The sequence below is a fragment of the Hippopotamus amphibius genome, chromosome 1 (assembly GCF_030028045.1).
Source record: "Hippopotamus amphibius kiboko isolate mHipAmp2 chromosome 1, mHipAmp2.hap2, whole genome shotgun sequence".
NCBI lineage: Eukaryota > Metazoa > Chordata > Mammalia > Artiodactyla > Hippopotamidae > Hippopotamus > Hippopotamus amphibius.
The window spans coordinates 7174191-7195230 of record NC_080186.1 but is presented as its reverse complement, the minus strand read 5'-3'; the positions used below and the strand labels follow the sequence as shown (position 1 = coordinate 7195230).

General features: G+C 45.4%; 1 protein-coding gene across 6 annotated transcripts in view; it reads left to right on the top strand.

The window, feature by feature from the left end:
• Positions 1 to 21040, top strand: part of CLSTN1 (calsyntenin 1) — a 79177-nt gene that overhangs the window by 31598 nt on the left and 26539 nt on the right. For 4 of the 6 annotated variants that reach the window (XM_057695782.1, XM_057695773.1, XM_057695776.1 and 1 more), the window contains exon 2: positions 9561 to 9683. In XM_057695782.1, coding sequence (XP_057551765.1) covers positions 9561 to 9683 — 123 coding nt within the window. Of the gene's footprint in view, positions 1 to 8248; positions 8407 to 9560; positions 9684 to 9934; positions 10015 to 21040 lie in introns of those variants that run through there. The other 2 variants (XM_057695755.1, XM_057695747.1) reach the window with 1 other exon arrangement.

The following is a 21040-nucleotide window of genomic DNA, read 5'->3' as shown; positions in this document are numbered from 1 at the left end:
AAATTATAACATACACAAATTATAAAAAATAATTAAATTTACTTTTGGAGTCCTCAAATGATTTTAATGTGGACGACCTTGGTTTTCCCTAAGGTGGTGGATCTGAGTCGGTGGCTCCAGGGCCGCTGGGGAGGGCGTCTGCCCCCAGTGCAGTCTTGGCAGAGTCTGGAGACGTTTGGGTCGTCACCGCTGGGGAGGTGCTGCTGACATCCAGCGGGTGGAGGCCGGGGTGCTGCAGAGCGCCCTGCAGTGCACAGGCTGGGCCACCGCGAGGAGCGGCCTGGCTCGGAATGTCAGCGGTGCTGAGGTTGAGGAATGATCTGTGCGGTATCTAATGCGTCTGGAGTTTTCAGACACTTCAGCATTAAAGTTATTTGGAATTGTGATGAAGAGGCCCTTCAGCCTGCTTACAGAATTTGTCTAGAGATTCTTTGGACGTGGTCAGTTTAAATGATTTAAAACATGTTATTGGAGTATCGTTGATTTACACTGTTGTGTTAGTTTTTGCTGTACAGCAAAGTAAATCAGTTATACACAGGTCAACTCTTTTAGATTCTTTTCCCATATCGGTCGTTACAGAGTACTGAGTAGAGTTCCCTGTGCTATCCAGTAGGTCCTTATTAGTTATCTAGTTTATATATAGTAGTGTGTGTATGTCCATCCCAATCTCCCACTTTATTCCCTTCCCCACCGTGCCCCCCTGGTAACCATACGTTTGTTTTTTAGATCTGTGACTGTTTTGTAAATAATTTCATTTGTACCCTTTTTTAGATTCCACATATAAGTGCTATCGTATGATATTTGTCTTTCTCTGACTTACTTCACTCAGTATGACAATCTCTAGGTCCTTCCACGTCGCTGTAAGTGGCATTATTTCATTTTTTATGGCTGATATTCCATTGTGTGTGTGTGTGTGAGACGTCTTTACCATTCTTCTGTCGGTGGACATTTAGGTTGCTTCCATGTCTTGGCTGTTGTAAATAGTGCTACAGTGAACATTGGTGTGTGTGTATCTTTTCGAATTATGGTTTTCTCCAGGGACGTGTTCAGTTTTAGAAAAAATTAAGAGTAATTAAGAATTGTATTTTACAAAGTCAGAGGAAACTGATGCTGTATTAACCAACACTATTACCAGGAATAACCTCAGCTGAAAGGGAGAACTATTTATAAATGTCATGCAGTGTAACTTTGGTTGATTAAAGTGTTTCCTTTTTTAGTTTAAAAAAAAAAAAAAGCCAGATTTTTTTAGTTTGATTTTTGTTTTACACTTAACAGTGTCACTCTGTATAATACTACTTCTCTCTTTTCTTTTGCCAGATAAAGAGGATAAAATGAGGCCTCTGCAGGGTTTGAGGCTGTAGGGATTTCCTTTCACCGTAGGTTGTTTTCAGGAAGAGGATGAGAGGGAAGTTGTCGTAGAAACGCCTCCTGAGTCTCCCAAGCTCTGGTCTTTCTGCCCTCGCAGTTATTTCGAAAACATAGCTATTGCTTCTGATTAACTTCCCAACAAGTATTTGTTGAACACCCATGTCAGGCATAGGGTGGGCCCTTCACTTACCTCATTTATAACCCTCCAGACAAGGTTGTGGAAGGCCGTCTCATCCCCCACTTACAATGCAGAAATAGGCACCGGATGGTTAAATAAGCTGCTCCTAGTTACAGAGCGAGTGAGAAACAGAATTCATTTATTAACTTTAAGTTCTGCTTAATCCCAGAGTTCCTGCTTTTCCTACCAGACCACATTGTTTATAGCTTTTCATAGCTTCTTGCTGTCTAAAGAATTGAGAGAGCCCATTGGCGTAGCACAGAAGAGCGTTGCTCCCCACATTCCCCTAAAATCACAGGCCAAGGCCCCCTCTAGCTGTACCCCCTTATATGCTTAAAGCCATGCGTTCATCACAGTCTTGCTGGTCCCAGAATGAGCCACATCTTTTCCTACCTTTCTGCCTTATATGTATTTTTATAACTATTTTTTCATAGAAGTATAGTTCATTTACAATGTTGTGTTAGTTTCAGGTGTAGAGCAAAGTGATTCAGTTATATGTGTGTGTGTGTATATGTTCTTTTTCAGATTCTTTTCCATTGTAAGTTATTATAAGATATTGAATACTGTTCCGTGTGCTGTACAGTAGGTCTTTCTTGTTTATTTATTTATAGTAGTGTGTATCTGTTAATCCCAAGCTCCTGATTTATCTCTCTCATCTTTCCCCTTTCATAACCATAAGTTTGTTTTCTGTCTGTGAGTCTACTTCTGTTTTTTAAATAAGTACATTTATATAATTTTTTTTAGATTCCACATATAAGTGATAGCACATATTTGTCTTTGACTTATTTCACTTAGTATGATAGTCTCTGGGTCCATCCATGTTGCTGCAAATGGCATTATTTTATTCTTTTTTTATGGCTGAGTAATTTTCTGTTGCATATATATGTGTGTATATATCCATTCACTTGTCCATGGACACTTAGGTTGCTTCCATGTCTTGCTGTTGTAAATAGTGCTGCTATGAACGTTGAAGTACATGTATCTTTTTGAATTATAGTTTTCCCGGGTATATGCCCAGAAGTGGGATTGCTGGATCATATGGCAACTGTATTTTTAGTTTTTTGAGGAACCCCTCTATGTATTTTCATTCTGTTTAAAATACTTCCTCACACCCGAGAAACCTCAGTTATCCTTTTAGGGATATCCCTGGGGGGGTCTAGACTTGTACTTCTGGAGGTCCCTAGAGTTGACCTCAGATATTTCCAGCTGTCTTTCCAGACACGTGGTAGAACGGCACTTTCCTGCCCAGGGGAATGTGGGTGAGGTTGTGTGACTAGTTCAGGCCATGAATTAGGAGTGCAGGTGACTTCTTGTGTCCCTTTTGGGCGGAAGGTTCAGCCCCCAGAGCTCTTGCTTTCCCTCTGGCAAGGGGCATGGCCACATTTGGGACGGTGGCTCCTTGGTCACCGTGGTCCCTGCTGACTGATGAAGGTCCTGGCACACCTCATAACCCCTTAGTTGCAGCCTCATCATTTAGAATATGGCTGTTGACATGGTCATGTTCTCCAGAGATTGTGGCTTGATTCCCTGAGAGCCCGGCACCTTGCCATGTGTTTATTATGCACATAGGTGTTCAGGGAAGATCTCTTGGAACAAACTCCAAGTCAGTGGTGATGTGAAGCTGAAATGACCTTTGACTTTGACGGTAAGCTGCTTTGAAGAATCAGGGATGGTCTCATCTAGGTAAGAGTATTGGGGCACAGTTCCTGAGGCACTAGCCTACTGTGTTCCCCCCTTGCCTGGCAAAGAAATAAAGCCACTTCTTTCTTTCTCCTCCATAAAAAAAAAAAAGAAAAAAAAAGTATTTCAGGGGGACAGTAGGGAGAGAGTCCCAGAGAATGTATGCCTTTTTATATTTTGATTTGGGGGCTAAATTGTTTTTGAGAAAAAAAATCATGTGGAGGTTTTTTGCTCATATAATTTAAGACACTTTTCTATGCATATCATCTTTAACAAAGGGCCTGCTAACTCAGATCATATTCTGCTCCTTTGGTAAGTAAAGAGCTAGATTTTTCATCAAAGCCTGGTAATTTGCAGTGTGGACTCAGAGGCACCTGTCGCCACCTAGTGGCAGTGTTCCTTAATTGCAGATTGAGGTTAAACATTGAATCTGCAAACAAAACTTGTGACATCGTCTAAGATATATTGGTGATGTCTGTTATTTATTATGAGGTCAGTATTGGCCCAATATAACCAAGCTTAGTGTCCTGGAGTGAGGAGGGAAAAACTGGATTAATGTCAAGGCCACTGCACACAGGCTTTGGAACTAACTAGCCTGAGTCTGTGACTTGTGTGTCCTGGGTAAGGGGCTGTCCTCTCTTTAGTCCAGAGATTTGGAATGTACTAGGGAGATGAAAGTTTTATATTTCAAGTTAACCCTGAAACTGACTATTGTGTTCTTTTCATTTTGTTTTTTAAATTGGTGGCAATTCCTAGTGATTAAAGTCTACCACAACCACAAAAACTAGCCATGTCCTAAAATGAGAAGTGTGTACCCCAGATATAGCCTACATTTATAGGTTAGATTGCTACCTTGCTAATTTGATAGGAATTGCATTGAATCTGTAGATTGTCTTGGGTAGTATACTCATTTTGACAATATTGATTCTTTTGATCCAAGCACACGGTGTACCTCTCCATCTGTTTGTGTCACCTTCTGTTTCTTTCATCAGTATCTTTTAGTTTTCTGAGTACAGGTCTTTTGCCTCCTTAGGTAGGTTCATTCCTAGGTATTTTCTTCTTTTTGATGCGATGGTAAATGGGATCGTCTCCTTAATTTCTCTCTCTGTTCTTTCGTTGTTAGTGTATAGACATTCAGCAGATTTCTGTGTATTAATTTTGTATCTGGCAACTTTACCAAGTTCATTGATGAGCTCTAGTACTTTTCTGGTGGCATCTTCAGGGTTTTCTGTGTATAGTATTATGTCATCTGCAAACAGTGACAGTTTTACTTCTTTTCCACTTTGGGTCCCTTTTATTTCTTTTTCTTCTCTGATTGCCATGGCTAGGACTTCCAAAGTATGTTGAATAAAAGTGGTGAGAGTAGACATCAGTCTTGTTCCTGATCCTAGAGGAATGCTTTCAGCTTTTCACTGTTGAGTATGGTGTTAGCTGTGGGTTTGTCACAGCTTTATGACCTCTGTTATGGCCTTTATTATGTTGAGGTAGGTTCCCCCTATGCCCATTTTCTGGAGAGTTTTTTTTATCATAAATGGATGTTGAATTTTGTCAGAAGCTTTTTCTGCATCTATCGAGATGGTCATGTGGTTTAGTCTTGCTGTTCTGTGGTTGCAATTAACACTATGCCAGTCAAAATTTAGCTCTCTTCAAACATGAACACCAAGTGGGGAAAGTGGGGAGCGTTGAGGGGGAATGAACTGGGAGATTGGGATACCAAATTGTATACTCTAAATATATGCAGTTTATTGTATGTTAAAAAAAAATTTAGCTGCCTTTTTTATGATCTAAAATGTAATGAAATGAATGGGTAAAGACTCTAAACATGGGTGACCTGCTCCTAGACTTACGGCCAGTAGTCTCATGTCTTTATTTATGATTTTTTTTTTGGATGATTACAGAAACATCAGTCACTTGTTTCCATAAATATTTTATAATGCCAATTGGATGTGATGAAATATTAAAAATATCATTTATTAAATATTTAAAAGCTCAGTCAGTGGAACTGGCCAAATCTTTTCATCCTGCTGCCAGCTAAAGGAGCGAGTTAGAAATTTTGAGTTACAGAATTAGAATAGTGGGGGAAAAGAAAACAACTGGGACTATAGCTGTTCAATGATTATTCCCCCTGAACCGTTAGCCATTTTCAGCTGCGGGCCTTTCCGTTAGTGGGGGGCGGAAATCCATCCCAGGTTTCCCGCAGTTTGCTTTGCCGAGAATTTTTACTCTCCTGCTAGGCTAAATAGACCCACCTAGTTTAAGTCCCAGGAGATTTGTGGATTCACATATTGGAATAGTCTTCTTCAGTTTTGCTTGCTGCGCTTATAATTTTATTAATAAAATCTTAGATGTGAAAACAAATTGGAACTGAATATTGCTGTTAATAATACATTATCGATAGTCAATTGAACTAGTAGCCTCTGTGGGGTTTTTTTTTATAAATTTATTTATTTTATTTATTTATTGGCTGCGTTGGGTCTTTGCTGCACACGGGCTTTTCTCTAGTTGCTACAAGCTGGGGCTGCTCTTCATTGTGGTGCGCAGCCTCCTCATTGCAGTGGCTTCTCTTGTTGTGGAGCATGGGCCCTAGACACGTGGGCTTCAGTAGTTGCAGCACACGGGCTCAATAGTTGTGGCGCACGGGCTTAGTTGCTCCGCGGCATGTGGGATCTTCCTGGAGCAGGGATTGAACTCGTGTCCCCTGCATTGGCAGCTGGATTCTTAACCATTGCGCCACCAGGGAAGTCCCCTGGGCGGTATTTCTGAAGGAGAAGCACAGGTTGTACCACAACCAGCTGAATTCTTTCCACTAAATCTCTTGTCTCTTGAGGGGAGGAGGAGGCACCGTAGACTTTTGGCCTTTGTAACCCAGGTTTGGGTTCTGTTTACTTTCCAGGCAGACCCCTTGGTATTTTGATGTGGGCGATGCCTCCAGATTCTTGTCTCCTTTGCTTGGAACATCCACTTGCCAGAAACAGAAAATAAAAAACATCTTTCCAATGTCTAAAACACCAAATTGTACCTTTTTTTTTCTTTCTTTCTTTTTTTTATCTTTTTTTTTTTTAAATCCTCAGCACTAAAACTTCCTTCTCTATGAGGGAATTTATAAACTGAGGCACTGATTTTATTTGTGCTGTGCGTGGGGTTCCTTATATACTCACTCACAAGTAGTTCCTGAGGAGTGACATGGTCCTGTGGCCCGAGGTTCTGGGAATTAGCAGAGAACAAAGGTCACGTCCTCCCGAATCTCTGGTTTTGTAGCAGTGTGTGTGCAGCAGGAGAAGTAACTACAGCACCACCCCTTGTGGCCTCTACTGAGTGCCCAACACCGTCCTGAGCATTTTACACATGACTGGTTTGATCACACAGGAACCTACCAGGTGAGTACTGTTGCTGTCCCCAGTTTACGGATGAGGAAACTGAGGCCCAGGTAACCTGCCCCGGGTCCCAGGCTGAGTGCCTGTGGTCGGGAGGAGCAGCAGAGGAAAGAAGAAGGAAGCAGGAAGCGGGGGCAGAGCAGACACTGTTGTAATGGGAGGAGGGAACCTTTGAACAGAGGCCTGAAGCGAGGGACCTTATCAGGGCATTCAAGAGGTCAAAGCTATTTTAATAATATTAAGACATTACTTGCCTTTTCCTCATTTTCTCACGAGTGCACAGTGCACAGCTGCGTGACATGCAGCATATTGGCCGCAAGAGTGGTGGTGAGAACCCAGCTGTCTTCTACTAAGCCGGACCGTGAAAGGATTTGCAAAAATGTAAAACGTTGCCAGTCTTCTTAGTAACCTCTGTTTTTAAAAATATAGGGGACTTCCCTGGTGGTGCAGTGGTTGACTTCACCTTCCAATGCAGGAGGTGTGGGTTCAATCCCTGGCAGGGGAACTAGGATCCCACACGCCTCGTGCCGCGTGGCCAAAAAACCAAAACATAAAACAGAAGCGATACTGAAACAAATTCAGTCACGACTTAAAAAAAAAAAAAGCCGGCAGTGAATAAATATATAAAATATATATATTTATGTACTTATTTTCGTTAAAATATGTATGTTAACTTACAAGGGGTTTGTTTTTTAAAGTGAATTAAAAAATACTAACATTCTTCTTGGTTTTAATTTGCAGCACAGGAAATACTGATAGATAAGCCAAAGCTGTTTGGGGTCCTCAGTACCTTGGGTTCTGGGAGCACAGGCTTTGAGGCGCCCCCTCCCCGGGAGGAGCGGTCCCCCGGCCGCTGTGCGGAGAGTCAGTGCAGGAGGCAGGGATGAGGCCGTTCCTTGGCTTTTGTAATAGGTCTAAGCGGGCAGCAGAGAGGATGAGAAACAGCGGCATCTGGATTTATTTTGTGGGTGTAGATTTTCAGAGAGTGTGGAAAAGTACCCATAACACGAAGTTTCCCACTATAACCATTTCCCAGTGTGCGAGTCGGTGGTGTTGAGTTCATTCATCCACACTGTTGTGCAACCAACCCCTGAAACTCTTTTCCTCTTGCAAAACTGAAACCCTGTACCCTTTAACCAACTCCCCGCGGGCCTGGGTTTACTTTGAAAGTGAAGGCAGAAGGATTTGCTGCTGGTTTGGACGCAGCGTGTGTAAAGTGTCTGGTGGAAGCGTCGTGAAGTAGAGAGATGGCAGCTTCTTCCCGCCTCCGTGCAGACAGAGGCCTACACGTGCCTGCGCGTGTCACACGTGAGCGCGCGGCTGCTCCGGTGTGTCCCGTGGGAGTGCGTGCCGGGGAGACTCGGGCGCTTCTGACCCGCACCTCCCGTCATCACGTAACAGCAGAGCAGGCAGTGTCACGCGGTCACGTTGTATTAAAGATGGTTAAACAGTTACTTCTGGGTTGACTTAAACTTACGGATGAGGATCTGGGTAGTTCATGCAAGAAGTAGGCACCAACCGTGTGGAAGTAAAGTTTCCTAACACTCCCTTTAATCGGATCAGCTGCATGAGTCTTTCTGTGGTTAATTCCATATCCTGAGGTTATAATGTGAACACTCAGGAGGTGGACGTAAAAGGAAAATGGAAAGGTTCCAACTGTGAAATGAGTCCCAGACGGGCCTGGTGGAGAGAGGAACCCAGGGAGGGGCTTGGTGGCCCCAACCAGGGACGGTCTCAGCACAGACCCCTGGGGGCCAAGCCCGGGGCAGAGCGAAACGGACAGAAACTACAAATCCATTTTCTCAGGTAAGCGGACTGCCAGAGCAGATGCTCAGACCTTAAAAACAAAAGTAGCAGTGCTAGTGCCCAACTGAGAAGGAAGAACACCACTTCTCCGATTATCTACCCAGGCCTGTGGGTTGCGGGGAGTCCCTGGTCCAGGTACGTCCTTCAGGTCACGCAGTGGACGCAGAGGGGAGGAGCTGGACTCTGAGTCTAGGCTGGCCTGACCCCGGGGGGGGTGTTCTTGAACACTGTTTTCAGTCAAGTTTTTCAGAAATTTTGCATTTCATTTAATTTTTAAATACCTTATATTTGTGATTTTATATTTATAAATCTTGTTTCACCTTTGTTGTACGTTTTTTGTTTGTGATGCTAGTTTTAAATGTGATACTATTGTATTATTGTCATAAGTAATTCTTAATAAAATTTTTGTCATAAACAATTTTTAAATTGAAGTATAGTTGGTTTACAATATTAGTTTCAGGTGTACAACACAGTGATTCAGTATTTTTGTAGATTATACTCCATTTAAAGTTATTACCAAATAATGGCTCTGTTTCTCTGTGCTGTACAGTATGTCCTTGTTGCCTGTCCATTTTATATGTAGTTTGTATCTGTTAAAAAAAAATTTTTTTTTGAAGTGTAGTTGATTTACAATGTTAGTTTCTGGTATACAGCAAAGTGATTCCAGCTTTTATATATACATATTATATATTCTTTTTCAGATTCTTTTCCATTATAGTTTAGCACAAGATATGGAATATGGTTCCCAGTGCTGTACAGTAGGACCTTGTCATTTAGTTTATATCTCTTAATCCAAGAAAGAACGTATTTGTAACTTTTCTAGGATAGGCTGAAAACAGAGGTAGTATGTTTGTCTGTGATACTGTCGTAACCATCAGTCTTTCTTCTTTCTTTCAATTTCTAGAGCAATTTATTTCTTATTTTCAATTGTTTCATGGCCTCAGATAATTTCTGCCTCACTTTAGAATTTAGGATCTCATCCCCTTTGGGTCTTGATGCCAAACTTTGCCACAAAAAATAGCAGCACAGCCGACCAGACTCATGAGAGTTTTATTGTTGTGATAATGGATGTGTGTCTTCAAAAGCAGTCGCGTTGAAAATAATAATTCTAACCTGGCCCATGTCCTCTCTCCTTTTTCTCTTTTTGAACACAGTCAACAAGCACAAGCCGTGGCTGGAGCCCACGTATCACGGCTTAGTTACAGAGAGCGACCGCACCGTGCTCCTCGACCCGCCGCTCATCGCCCTGGACAAAGATGCACCTCTGCGCTTTGCAGGTACCAGTGTGTCTGTGTTCACGCCCCTGAGTTTGGGTTGGTGGGAAGCACTTCACACGTCCCCTTCGCGTTGTTTCTGAGCCTTTCTGGGAACATCTTGATAGCTAAGGGTTGTGTGTGGCCCCCATGTATCACATTTGTTCCTTTTAATTTTAAGAGTTGGGGTACCTGACCCCCCACTAAAAGTCTGTACTTGTTGAAAAGCAAAATATTTCACTGCATCACTGTGTTCCTTGTCTTGATGTAACCAGAGAGAGAGCATCTAGACCAGAGTGTCTCACACTTCAGCATTCACGCAGAGCACGGAGATGGCGTCAGAATGCGGGCGTAGGCACGTTGGGTCTGGGGGGCCCTGGGATTCTGTCTTTCTAAGCTGTTCCTTGGTGCTACTGGCCCGTGCACCGCAAGGATCCAGGTGGTTACAGCTCAGGATTTTCCTTGCACTCCCTAGGCTTCCGTTACCTGGAAAGATTCACTTAAAAACATCGAGCAGTCTTTTATAAATGAATTCTTCCGGCTTAGATTTTACTTTCTGTGAATGTTTCACCTGAGTTACTTCATGAGAGTGTAAGCTCCGTGTTTACAGGGACAAATCTCTAGGGTTGCTTTGGAGATTTGCTGCTTTTCTAACATTCAGTAGCACTTCGCAGATCAGAACTGTTCCTGCTTTATGTCACTGCCGTGGTAACTTCCTTAACTGCTGGAGGAATGGGCTGCTACACCCTCTCTTTGCCTCGGAGTCAGAACCGATGTTGTGAAGTTAATTTTTAAAGAGCAGTTTCTGCATAGTGTTTTTCCAGAGCAGAATTTCTGTTTGTTCTGTTGGCCTTGGGACAAATGAGAAAAGTTCAGTTAGCTCGTGTAGACCATTCCACGCGTTAAATTTGCTATGGTAAATGGTGTGAGTGAATGCAAGGCTGCCTCTGAAGAGGTATTTGAAAAATGAATCTGTTCTTCTTCTGTTCAAGTGCCACATCCCATTTCTAGGAAAGCAACCTGAGAAGCAGCCTGTGCTGTTGGAGTCAGTGGTGGAGACAGACCTTTCCAGTTCGTTTACATGGTTACTGGCTTTTAGAGAGAAATCCAGTGAGAGGGACAGTAGAGGAAGCGCTCTGTGCTAGGGATACACACACAGTGTCTGTCTGGTAGCCACGGTGGTTTTTTGTGTGTTTCTTCCCCCCGCCCCAATTTAAAGTCATTTTTAGCATTACCTAGTGCTTCCCTCCGTGAATAACTAGATTTTTGAGGGTCTGCATATACATATATACACACACTTTGCATGCGGCACCTTCGGTTATTATATGCAGTCCTTCCTTATGGCTGTGACGCTTCAGTGCCTTGTAAGTAACCTTAATAGGGTCATCTGGCTTATGATTCTGAGGGGACGTGTATGTCTCTGACACCTCATGCATTGTGAGAAGGGATTGCAGTCAGGAGTTCTGTATTTGCTCCCCCAGGCCTCCCTTTACGAACTCTCAGCTGTATCCAGTCCTGTTGCTGGTGGAGCTCTGTCCCATTCCATCACTGGTGACATATAACACTTACAAAGCATTGCGTGTCCTGGGCACTGTTGTAAGCGCTTTACAAATACGCATTTGTGTGTAATCCGCAACAGCCTTCTGAGGTACGTATGCTTCCTGCCGCCCCTGTTTGAAAAAGAGGAAGCCGAGGCACAGAGCAGCTGACTTACCTGCTCTGGCTCACACAGCTAGCGTGCGGCGGAGGCCAGGTTCCAGCCCAGGCAGGGTGGCTCTTCGCTGTGATGCTGTGTTGGGCGCCACAGGAGGTTACAGAGGAAGGGAAGTAGGAAGTGAAATGTACGCTGAGTGCGAACCTTGAGGTCATTATTAATAAAGCGTCACTAACTTTCCTTTCTTGTTGGATTTAGTTTTATTGGGTCATTATCAAAATGATGTATTATCATAAATGAAACAATACAAAGTTTTATGTTTTCAGAGATTCTCAGATATTTTTTATTGATGTGCCAAAGTTATATATTGGAATTTTAAAAACCTGTATAGAGAAGTAGTTTAGAGTCAAGTACAGTGGTAACTTGATTATATTTGCCATAGTGGACAGAAAAAGTAAATATTTTCCTTCTGGAGATTTTCAGAGGGGAGAACAGTTGGTCTTATATTCTGTTTTAAAAATACAGTTCATACACCATAATGTGTACAGTTTTTAAAGTGTACAGTTCACTGGTTTTTAGTGTATTCATAAGATTGTGGAACCATCAGCCACTGTCTAATTCCACAACATTTCATCTCCCCAAAAAGAAGCCCTTGCACCTGCCAGCAGTCACTCCCCCCGGCAGCCACTAGTCCCCTGCATTTGTGGAGTTCCTGTTCTGGATATTTCATATGAGGACAACACATGGCTTCTGTGACTAGTGTCTTTCACTTAGCGTGATGACTTGAAGGTTCACCCATGTTGTAGCATGTCCCTCCTTCTTGTTTATTGCCAGGTAATATTTGATGTACGGATGGAGCACATTTTGTTTATTCACCCTTCAGTAATGGGCATCAGAATTGTTTCCACTCTGTGGCGACTGTGACTAGTGCTGCTGTGAACATCCATGCTGGGGTCTCTGTGGGGACATCAGTTCTCTTGGTTGTATGCCCGGGGGTGGGATTGATGCTCATCTGCTCTTCCTGAGGCATGGCCCTCATCCTCCCAAAGTGAGTAGCGGCACAGCCCAAGGAAGGGAACACATCTCCCTCCCTCTTCTGTTGCCATAGTACCCATCCAGCTACCCATCCAGCTGCTACACAGAACACTGCCCCCACGAGGCTGTAGCGGACAGGTACAGAAGGAACACAAACCCTAGAGCCAGTAGCCTGTGCTTAAATCCTGGCTCTGAAACTTATTGGCTGTGTGGCTTTGGGTAAATTACTTAACATCTCTGTGCCTCACTTTCCTCATTTGTAAAATGAGGGTAATAGCCTATACCTTATAGGGTTTGGGGAAATATTAGCTTATTTATTTATAAATATGAAGAGCTTAAAACAATGCCCCATATGTAGGAAGTATATATGGTGTTTACTGCTGCTGTCATGAGTCTTTTAAAAATATTTTTTTACTTAACATTCCGTGAGAAGTGTTTTTCCATCTTTCTCTAATAGTCTTCATAGTGTTCCATTTTCTCACTGAGTTTCTTAAATAATTTTGGGGTAAAGCAGAGGACAGGTCTAGAGCCTTATTTTGATCTTAGGTTGCATCTGGTGGTGACGTGGAGTTTAATTTAGCACCGTGATGGTGGTGGTGGCAGCAGCCACATCTGACATTTACTGAGCTCTTCCATGTGGCAGAGGGTGTTCTCAGGGCTCTGCACGATTGCTTTGTCTGATTCTTTCCAGCAATCTCATGCGGTGGGTACTCTCATGCCCCCATTTTCCAGATGAGGAAATGGAGGCTCAGAGCACGTCTGTCAGCAGCATGACTACTGGGTTCTCCATTTAATCCCCAGTCCCTAGACCAGCACCTGGGACTAGCTGATGCTCCATAAGTATCTATGGAAGGAACGAGTGAGTTTGCCCAAGATCACACAGCTCACAAATGGCATTGCTGCCTCGGAGCCGGGCGTCTGACTCCCGCGCGATTCTTAGATTCACGGGTCAGCTCTCATGACATTGACTTTACATCGAAGCATTCTGGTCCTCAGTCTCATCCCATTGCAGGACGTGTGTGTGGGTAACCACCGGAGATGACTCGTCCAGCCTCCAAAGTAAATACCCGTGTGATGTGGGAAGCCTGGTTCCCAAAGCGTGTTGTAAATTGTCACTCATCAGACATACATAGGGGACGCACAGGGTCTGGCCCACCTTGTCTTCTTGGGGTGAAACTAAGAGAATAAAGCCTTGATATTTGTCAGGTATTTTAGGAAATCAAAATGACTCAATTCCCTTTTCAGCCCTTTTTCCATAATCTGCTAAAAGCCTGAGTAGAGGTGAGGGTAAGAACACATACTGTACGTTTTGTGTTTGTAGTGGGGACCACTTTATAGGCCACGTTGTGGCAGTTTTGACGGTTATCCCTTCCTCACTGCCTGAGTCGGAAGCTGAACACCCTGTATCCAGCCCTCTTTTGAAGCTCTTCCCTTTAGTAGGTGGTTCAAGAAGCATTCTTTTTCCTGCCTTCCCAGACTGAGTACAGATGTTTTGCAAGATGAAACAATTATACAAATGGAATCCAAAAGAAATTTCAGGCAAGAATGGGAACTTTACTTTTGTTGACATATAATTAGAACCAACTCAGATCTGTGCTACTTTTCTCCATATTCTTGTAATTTATGTGACTCACATGCCCTGAGGGTGGCTGGAGCTTCACTGCCACACACCTCTGCCCAGTCTTGCTCTTCAGCATGTGGGACTGGGCTGGCGTGTTTGCAGCAATGTGTCAGATGTATTAGGTTAAGCCGCGTGAAAATGCCATTTTTGTATGTTGAAAATGTCAAAACACTTGAAAAAATGGAATGTCAGAAATTTTATGTGATTCAGCCTAGCATAAGGCAATAATCAGTTGAGTAGCAGTTTTAAATAAGGAAGGATCCGGATGTCAGGACACAAACTTCCTATTAATGGTTACTGACTAGAGTGAACTCATGTTGCATGCATTTGCCTCCAGGAAAGGTTTGAGATCAATAATCATCAAATATTAGGTAGCTTTGCTGGGTCTTCCAGAGAATGCAAAAAACATTTCTCAAAACACTGATCTTCTAGGTGGGAAGCCAAAACCAGCATTGCCAGAGAGTTAGGCGGGGTTAGCAGGACGTTTGTAGTTCAGTGTCAAGTGAGAGAGGCAGCCTGGTGTGGACTGGAGTTCATGAAAAGGCAGGGTGATGGGGGTTAAAGAAGGCACGGAGGTGATTTCCGAAGGCAGGCTCGAGCTCTTGTCAAGGAGGGGAAGGAGGTACGTGGGCAGTGAAGGGCGGAAGGGAGGATGGGGCAGAGGTGGGAGCTGGCAGGGCTTCCAAAAAGGTGGCTGAATAGTTAGCTCGTGTGGTGTGTGGAGGGGCAGAGCGTTGGAAGCGAGCTCAGGGCTGCGTAGTTGCTGTTGCCAAGCTGAACCGACAGGATATTACCTCCCTCGCACGTGGGTTTCTAATACTGCTTGCAGGTGGTCCTGCAGCCTGTCCACTGAGTGCAGGTTCCCGTGTCTGCTCTTGCCTGTTTGAGTCTGTACTTGCAGGAGCACAGCTTAGGGATCTGGAACGAGCCCGTGAGGTTTGGAAACCAGTGATGGGCTGGTCTCTCAAGTGCAGACGGCAGCCTATCTGCATTGGAGCCACCTGGCAGCGCTTGTTAGAAACACAGATTCCTGGGCTCTGCCCCAGAGCTGCTGAGTCAGAAGTTCTGGGACTGGGGCTTGGCAAACTACATTTTCAACAAGCTTCTCAGGCAGTTCTTGGCGCACTGAAGTTTGAGAGCCATTGCGGTAGTCTGAGGAGCTTGGAGGGCACAACCCTAGGGTGTATGCTTTTCGTACCTTTAAGGTATCTTGAAAAACTGCTCTGATGAGAGCCACGCGTGAGCTTGTTCCAGAAACTAGCCTGGACCGGTAAGCAAGAAAGTCAAAAGTCGCTGTAAATAAGAGTCCACCTGGATGGCCAGCTGCTGGGTGTGGGTGCCAAGGCCGAGCAGAGAGCAGTGGGTCAGGGAAGGGACTTGGATTAGCATCAGGGGTTCTAGGGGACGCTTGCCGCTCAGGAAGTGTCCATTTTCCCTTAACAGCCCCTGGTCTCTTTCCCGTTGGGTTCAGATTGGTGGGTCTGCAGCCCATCACCCTGCCTCCTCCAGCCAAGCACCTGTGCCACCCAAGCTAGGCTGACCAGATGCTCCCTCTTGGGATGTGAGTATCCCAAGATATTGGGACAAAGGGACAGAGGGACAAAGGTGCTGACACCAGTCGTGGTCACACTCTTTCCGGTCCAGGCTGTTTTGCTCTGAGACTGTTATGGCTCCTCTTTGCTGGTCTCTCAAGCTGCCTTGGTTTCTGATAGTTTCCTGAGTCCCTTTCTCTGGCCTGCCGTCCATTCCATGAGTTCCTGGTGGCTATTCAACGAAGGCCCTTTTGCTGAGTCAGCTGGAATGGATTTCTGTTGCCACCAGAGAACCCTAAGTGGTTTTTTTTGTTTGGTTTTGGTTTTTTGGGGGGCATGTTGTGGCATGTGGGATCTTAGTTCCCCGACCAGGGATCAAACCTGTGTCCCCTGCAGTGGAAGCGCTGAGTCCTAACCACTGGACTGCCAGGGAAGTTCCCAAACCCTCCGTGCTGGAGCCGGCGCCAGTGACCTCGCTGAGCGGTGCAGTGTGAGGGCAGGACGGCGCCAGAGCTGGGGAGGCTGCAGGAAAGCCTGTAGAGACACCCCTCTCATATGGGGAAGAGTGTGAGACCAAACTCAGATTTGGAAGAAGACTGGCAGAGAATGCCAGGCCAGCTGGAAGCCACAGCCACCAAAGAGCAAAGTGAGGGCCGAGCACTGCTAGCCGTGACCCCGGATGCACCGGGCAGCGAGAAGTTAGGTCTCCACTTCGCCGGGTTCTTCCCTCGTTATAGCTTTATGCTGTGCTTTTAAAACATTCTTTAGTAAAGCTCCTTTTGAGTGTTTTAGATGATCTTAGGGGAATGAAGAGTGGAGCGAGACAGGGGAGGGTTTGGTCCATTCTGAGGCCGTCGTAGCTATACGGGTCGTCCAGGAAGCCTGGTGGGGCATCTCAGATATGATGAGAGCAGGGTTGTAGGTAGATTTATCTAGTGGAGCAGTGGTACATGGTCTGGATTGAGTGGGAAGGAACAGGACAGGAAGAAAATAGAGAGGAGAAGTGATTTTGAGAGGTCCTCCCTTGCCGAGGTTGAGAGAAGGCTGGGTCTGGGGGAGCCGACTGAGGATGCAAAGGGCAGAGATACACATCCCGTGTAGTCACCTGGTACGTGTGACTCCTTTGTAAACACATGTATGTAGTTGTCACATGTGTCACTAGTAGAGCTGTACACACAACTCTGAAGGAGGGGGATGAAGAATGAATCAACGACAACTTTAAAGTTTAGAAAAAATCGGCTCCTGGGAGATTTTTTTTTTTTTAAAGTTGATCACATGTTTATTTTTTAATAGCATGGTTTTAAAAGCACAGAATAAAGATTTCTTCTCTTTCCTGGACAGTTGATTAGGGAAAATATGAAGATTAGCAAGAGGGTATGGTAGTTGCTCAAAAATCTTTGTGGGGATACTTCCAGGAGAATTATTGGCAGCAGTTGGCCCCTGGTTTGGAAGAGGAAAATCGTAGACTGACTGAGGCCGTAGGGTACTCGCTGTGGAAACAGCCAGGGGTTGATGTCCGTTTCGTTGCTGTGTGACGTGACGGTAATTACGTTAAAGAGAAGGTCTTCATCTGCATCCAGTGCATTTTGTACGGATGAAGGAGATTAATGTGGGGCTTTAAAATCCTCCAGGAAACCAGCAAGCAAGAAGTGGTCAGGGATGGACAGGCCAAACACCTTTCTCCCGAACCTTTTCCTCTCTTCTCTGCGCCTTCGTTCCCTGAATGGCACCATCAGCCGAAAACTGAGGCGGTCCTCCCGACCTTTCCCTCTCCGCACCCAGCTGGTTGTGAAGCCCTGTGGATCCTCCCAAGACCCCTAAATGTTTCCTGCCGACACTGCCATCGTCTGGCCCTCGTCAGATCTCACCTGAAATATGCCGTTGCTTTAACTCACCCGCTCGCCCCTCGCCCGCTCCAGTGGGATTCACCTTTCTCAGTAGAATCGGGGTCCCCGCTTGGCCGAGTAGGTGGACCCCAAGAGGTAGCGGTGCCGGCGGGTCCGCAGACGAGGGCTCAGCAGACCCAGCAGAGACAGGACGGCCTCGCAGCTGGTGCGGGAAACCCAGGTCTGCCCCGGGTGAGCCTCGTGCTGGTCCTGCCACTCGAGCTGTCAGCCAGCGAGACGGTTTTTAAGTCGTTCCAGGCAAAAGGATCCAGTCGAACGAGCTGTGTAATGAGTGCCTGAGGATTTGAGGCACCAAATCCCGATGGTGCAGCCTGTTTGAATAGCAGCTTAAGTACAGTCGGTGGCATGTGGGAAGGATAGACGTGTACGTTTTTGCTCTTTTCATGATAAGTGGATCCTGTCTTTTGAGAGCAGGCTGGAAATACACGAGTTTCAAAATAATGCCTGTTCTTCCCTTCAGTGATCATCCCTTCCAGGTGCTATTCCACAACAAATTGTAACAGATACATGTTCAAAGCTAAAGTAGGAACTCCCGTTTCTCCCTCTAGACCTTCCTTCCCTGGGTGGTTTCTCCCATGTCCCTGAAGGCAACTTCATCCTTGCAGTTTCTCACTCAGAATCCCACAGCCTTGGCCTTACTTGCAGAACACACCCTCGTCTGACCACTCCCCACCATCCCAGGTTCCTCCGTCTGTCCTTCAGCGTCCCTGCCTGGTTACTCCAGCGTCCACCTTTGGTCTCCGATAGACTTATCTTCAGCACAGCTGTCAGATGGATTCTTTCAGAAGATGAGCCATACTTTTTTATTTCTCTGCTCAGAACTCTGCAGTCACGCCCTCCCCACTCGGAGGAAAGGCTGTAATCCCAGGTTACTTGCCTGTGGCTGACCTCATCTTCCGTCCTCCCCTGCGCTCGGCCACTGAGCGGCACAGGCCTCCCAGTCCCGGAGCTGGACCAGCCCAGGGCTGCCTCAGGACCTATTCCCTCTGTCTGAAACTCTTCCCCGGAGGAGCACATGGTTTGCTCCCTTCCTTTCCTCTGGTTTCTACTCTAATGTTATCTTATCAATGCAGCCTTCCCTGGACACCTTAAGTACAGACTGGAAACACCCCAGTGCCTTCCTGCCCTCTGAGTCCCCCCCCCCGCCTGATAGCACAGAGGAGCAGCTGAGGGAGTTTACAGCTTTTGGCAAACAGCTCCACTCCTGCTCATGATCTCAGAAACAATCTCAGGGACATTGCCTGAATGACGAGTGTCTTGAAACTCTTACTCAGCAAGGCAACGAGGAGCCGGCATCGCCCGGGTCAGAGGCTTCATCCCAGCGTCTTAAATGTCACCTCCCTACACGGCCGCCTTGTCAGGAAAGCGCGTGCTATCCCTGTGAGTGATGTGGGATGGCCTCACCATTTTCTCTTTAGAACAGCAAACCTAGGACTTCCTAGGTGGCGCAATGGTAAAGAATCCGCCTGCCAATGCAGGGGACACGGGTTCAAGCCCTGCCCTGGGAAGATTCCACATGCCACGGAGCAACGAAGCCCGTGCGCCACAACTGTTGAGCGTGTGCTCCAGAGCCCGTGAGCCACAACTACTGAGCCCATGTGCCACAACTATTGAAGCCCACGCACCTGGGGCCTGTACTCCACAACAAGAGAAGCCACTACAATGAGGAGCCTGTGCACCACAATGAAGAGTAGTCCCCTCTCTCAGCAACTAGAGAAAGCCCATGTGCAGCAACGAAGACCCAGCACAGCCAATAAATAAAATAAATAAATAAATAAATTTATATATATAAAAAAACCCAGCAAACCTAGGTGTTACCTCTGAATTAAAGAGGGGCAATTTGACTTAGTCTTAACATGCATTGTGCTGTATTAGTATACACCCAAAAAGTGTGAACGTAATCCAGTGACTCAGCACATTCTGGAAAAGAGTTAGACACAGCCAGCATCCGGCAGTTCTGTGCATGGTGGATTCTAGAGCAGTGATCGACCAGCCTTTCTGTAAAAGGATGGTAGTGAGGGTTTGAGGCTTTACAGCCCACAGGGTCTCTTTGGTGGTGACCCACCTGTGCCACTGTTTCTGGGTGGGGGTGGTAGGAAGCAGCCCTAGACAAGACATTACCAGGTCTGCGTCCCGATAAAACATTGCTTGTGGACACTGAAGTTTAAATTTCATGTAGTTTTCTTGTGTCATGAAATAACACACAGAAACCATTTTCAGCTGGCAGGCCGTTCAGAATCATACAGCGGCTGAACTTGGCCTGCAGGTTTGCCCGCCCCCACTCTGAGCAGCGCCGTCCGGTAGAGCTTGGATGGCGACGGAATTCCCTGCCCACGGCCCCATTCAGTAGCTATTAGTCACGTATGGCTGTTAAGCACTTGAAATGCAGCCAGTGCGACTGAGGAACTGAGTTTTGAATATTACACACTTTTAATATGAATTTTAGTTCAATTTTAAGCAGCCCCATGTGGCTAGTGGCAGCACAGATCTGGGGAGAGCCTCTGTGTGTGCGCAGGAAGCAGGACAGAAGGACCCACGACAGCCTTGTTCATACACAGCAGAGCACTGGAGTCACGGCGTGTTCTCACCGTGCGAAATGATCACAGCGATTTGCCGAGTGCTTTCCTTATGCCAGGCAGTGTTTTAAGTGCTAACATTTTAACTCATTGGCTTCTCCCTGTGTGCGCTAGTGAGAGTGAATGGACTACGTAACTGTGCCAACAGGGCAAATGCACCTCAGATGCACACGGTTGGAAAAGGTTGAGTGAAAAAGCAAGTCACAAAAATTGCACACCGTATGATGGCCATTTTTTAAAACTCACAAGCGAAATGAAACAATACTGTGGAGGGATGTACAAATAGGTGGTAAAACCATTAAAAAAAAAAAAGGCAGGGAATTGAGGCTGTGTAACCTCTGGGGGAGAGATGGTTTCCCCAGCGAGGCCCACTGACTCTGGGGAGAGGGACTCCTGACCTTCTCGTTTCCACACTGGGAGTCGTAGGGTGAGGTGAGCAGGATTTATGTTGACTTGGGAAAACAGCTCTTTTCACGGAATAAAAACCATGATCATTGTAGCATTGCTACAGTTAGTACTGAATCTGGTTTCAGTTCACATTTAAGCAGATGTTACAAGACGCCTTTGTATTTGTTGCCTTGGTTTGGTACTTTAAATGAGAAAACATTGTTATTTATTCAGCTCAAGAACAAAGGGTTAAAATAAAACCCTTTCCTCCAACTGTTTTGCTAAATCTAAGGAGTTAGATGAATGTTACCAAAATCTAGCCACCAAGAATTTAGCTTGAAGATGAAAATCTGAAAACTGTAAAATAACAAGTATACTTACTTAGAAACTGTTATCATCAAAGTATTCATGGAAAGAAAAATCCTAATGACACCTGAGGGTGTGAGGAGACTTTATAGCAGTATTTCATCCCTAGGCTAGTGTAATCTGTGGTAAATTGGATTCAAAGAGACGTTTTGTAACTGAAGATCCAGTTTTGCTAAAGCACTTCTAGCCACTGGCTACTGAATGTATTGTTAAATTATGTCAAGCTTTTCTGTGTAATATGTGTATCTTTGACTTTTTTTTCTTTATTGTTTCGGCTTCCTCCTTTCCTGTATTACTGACATG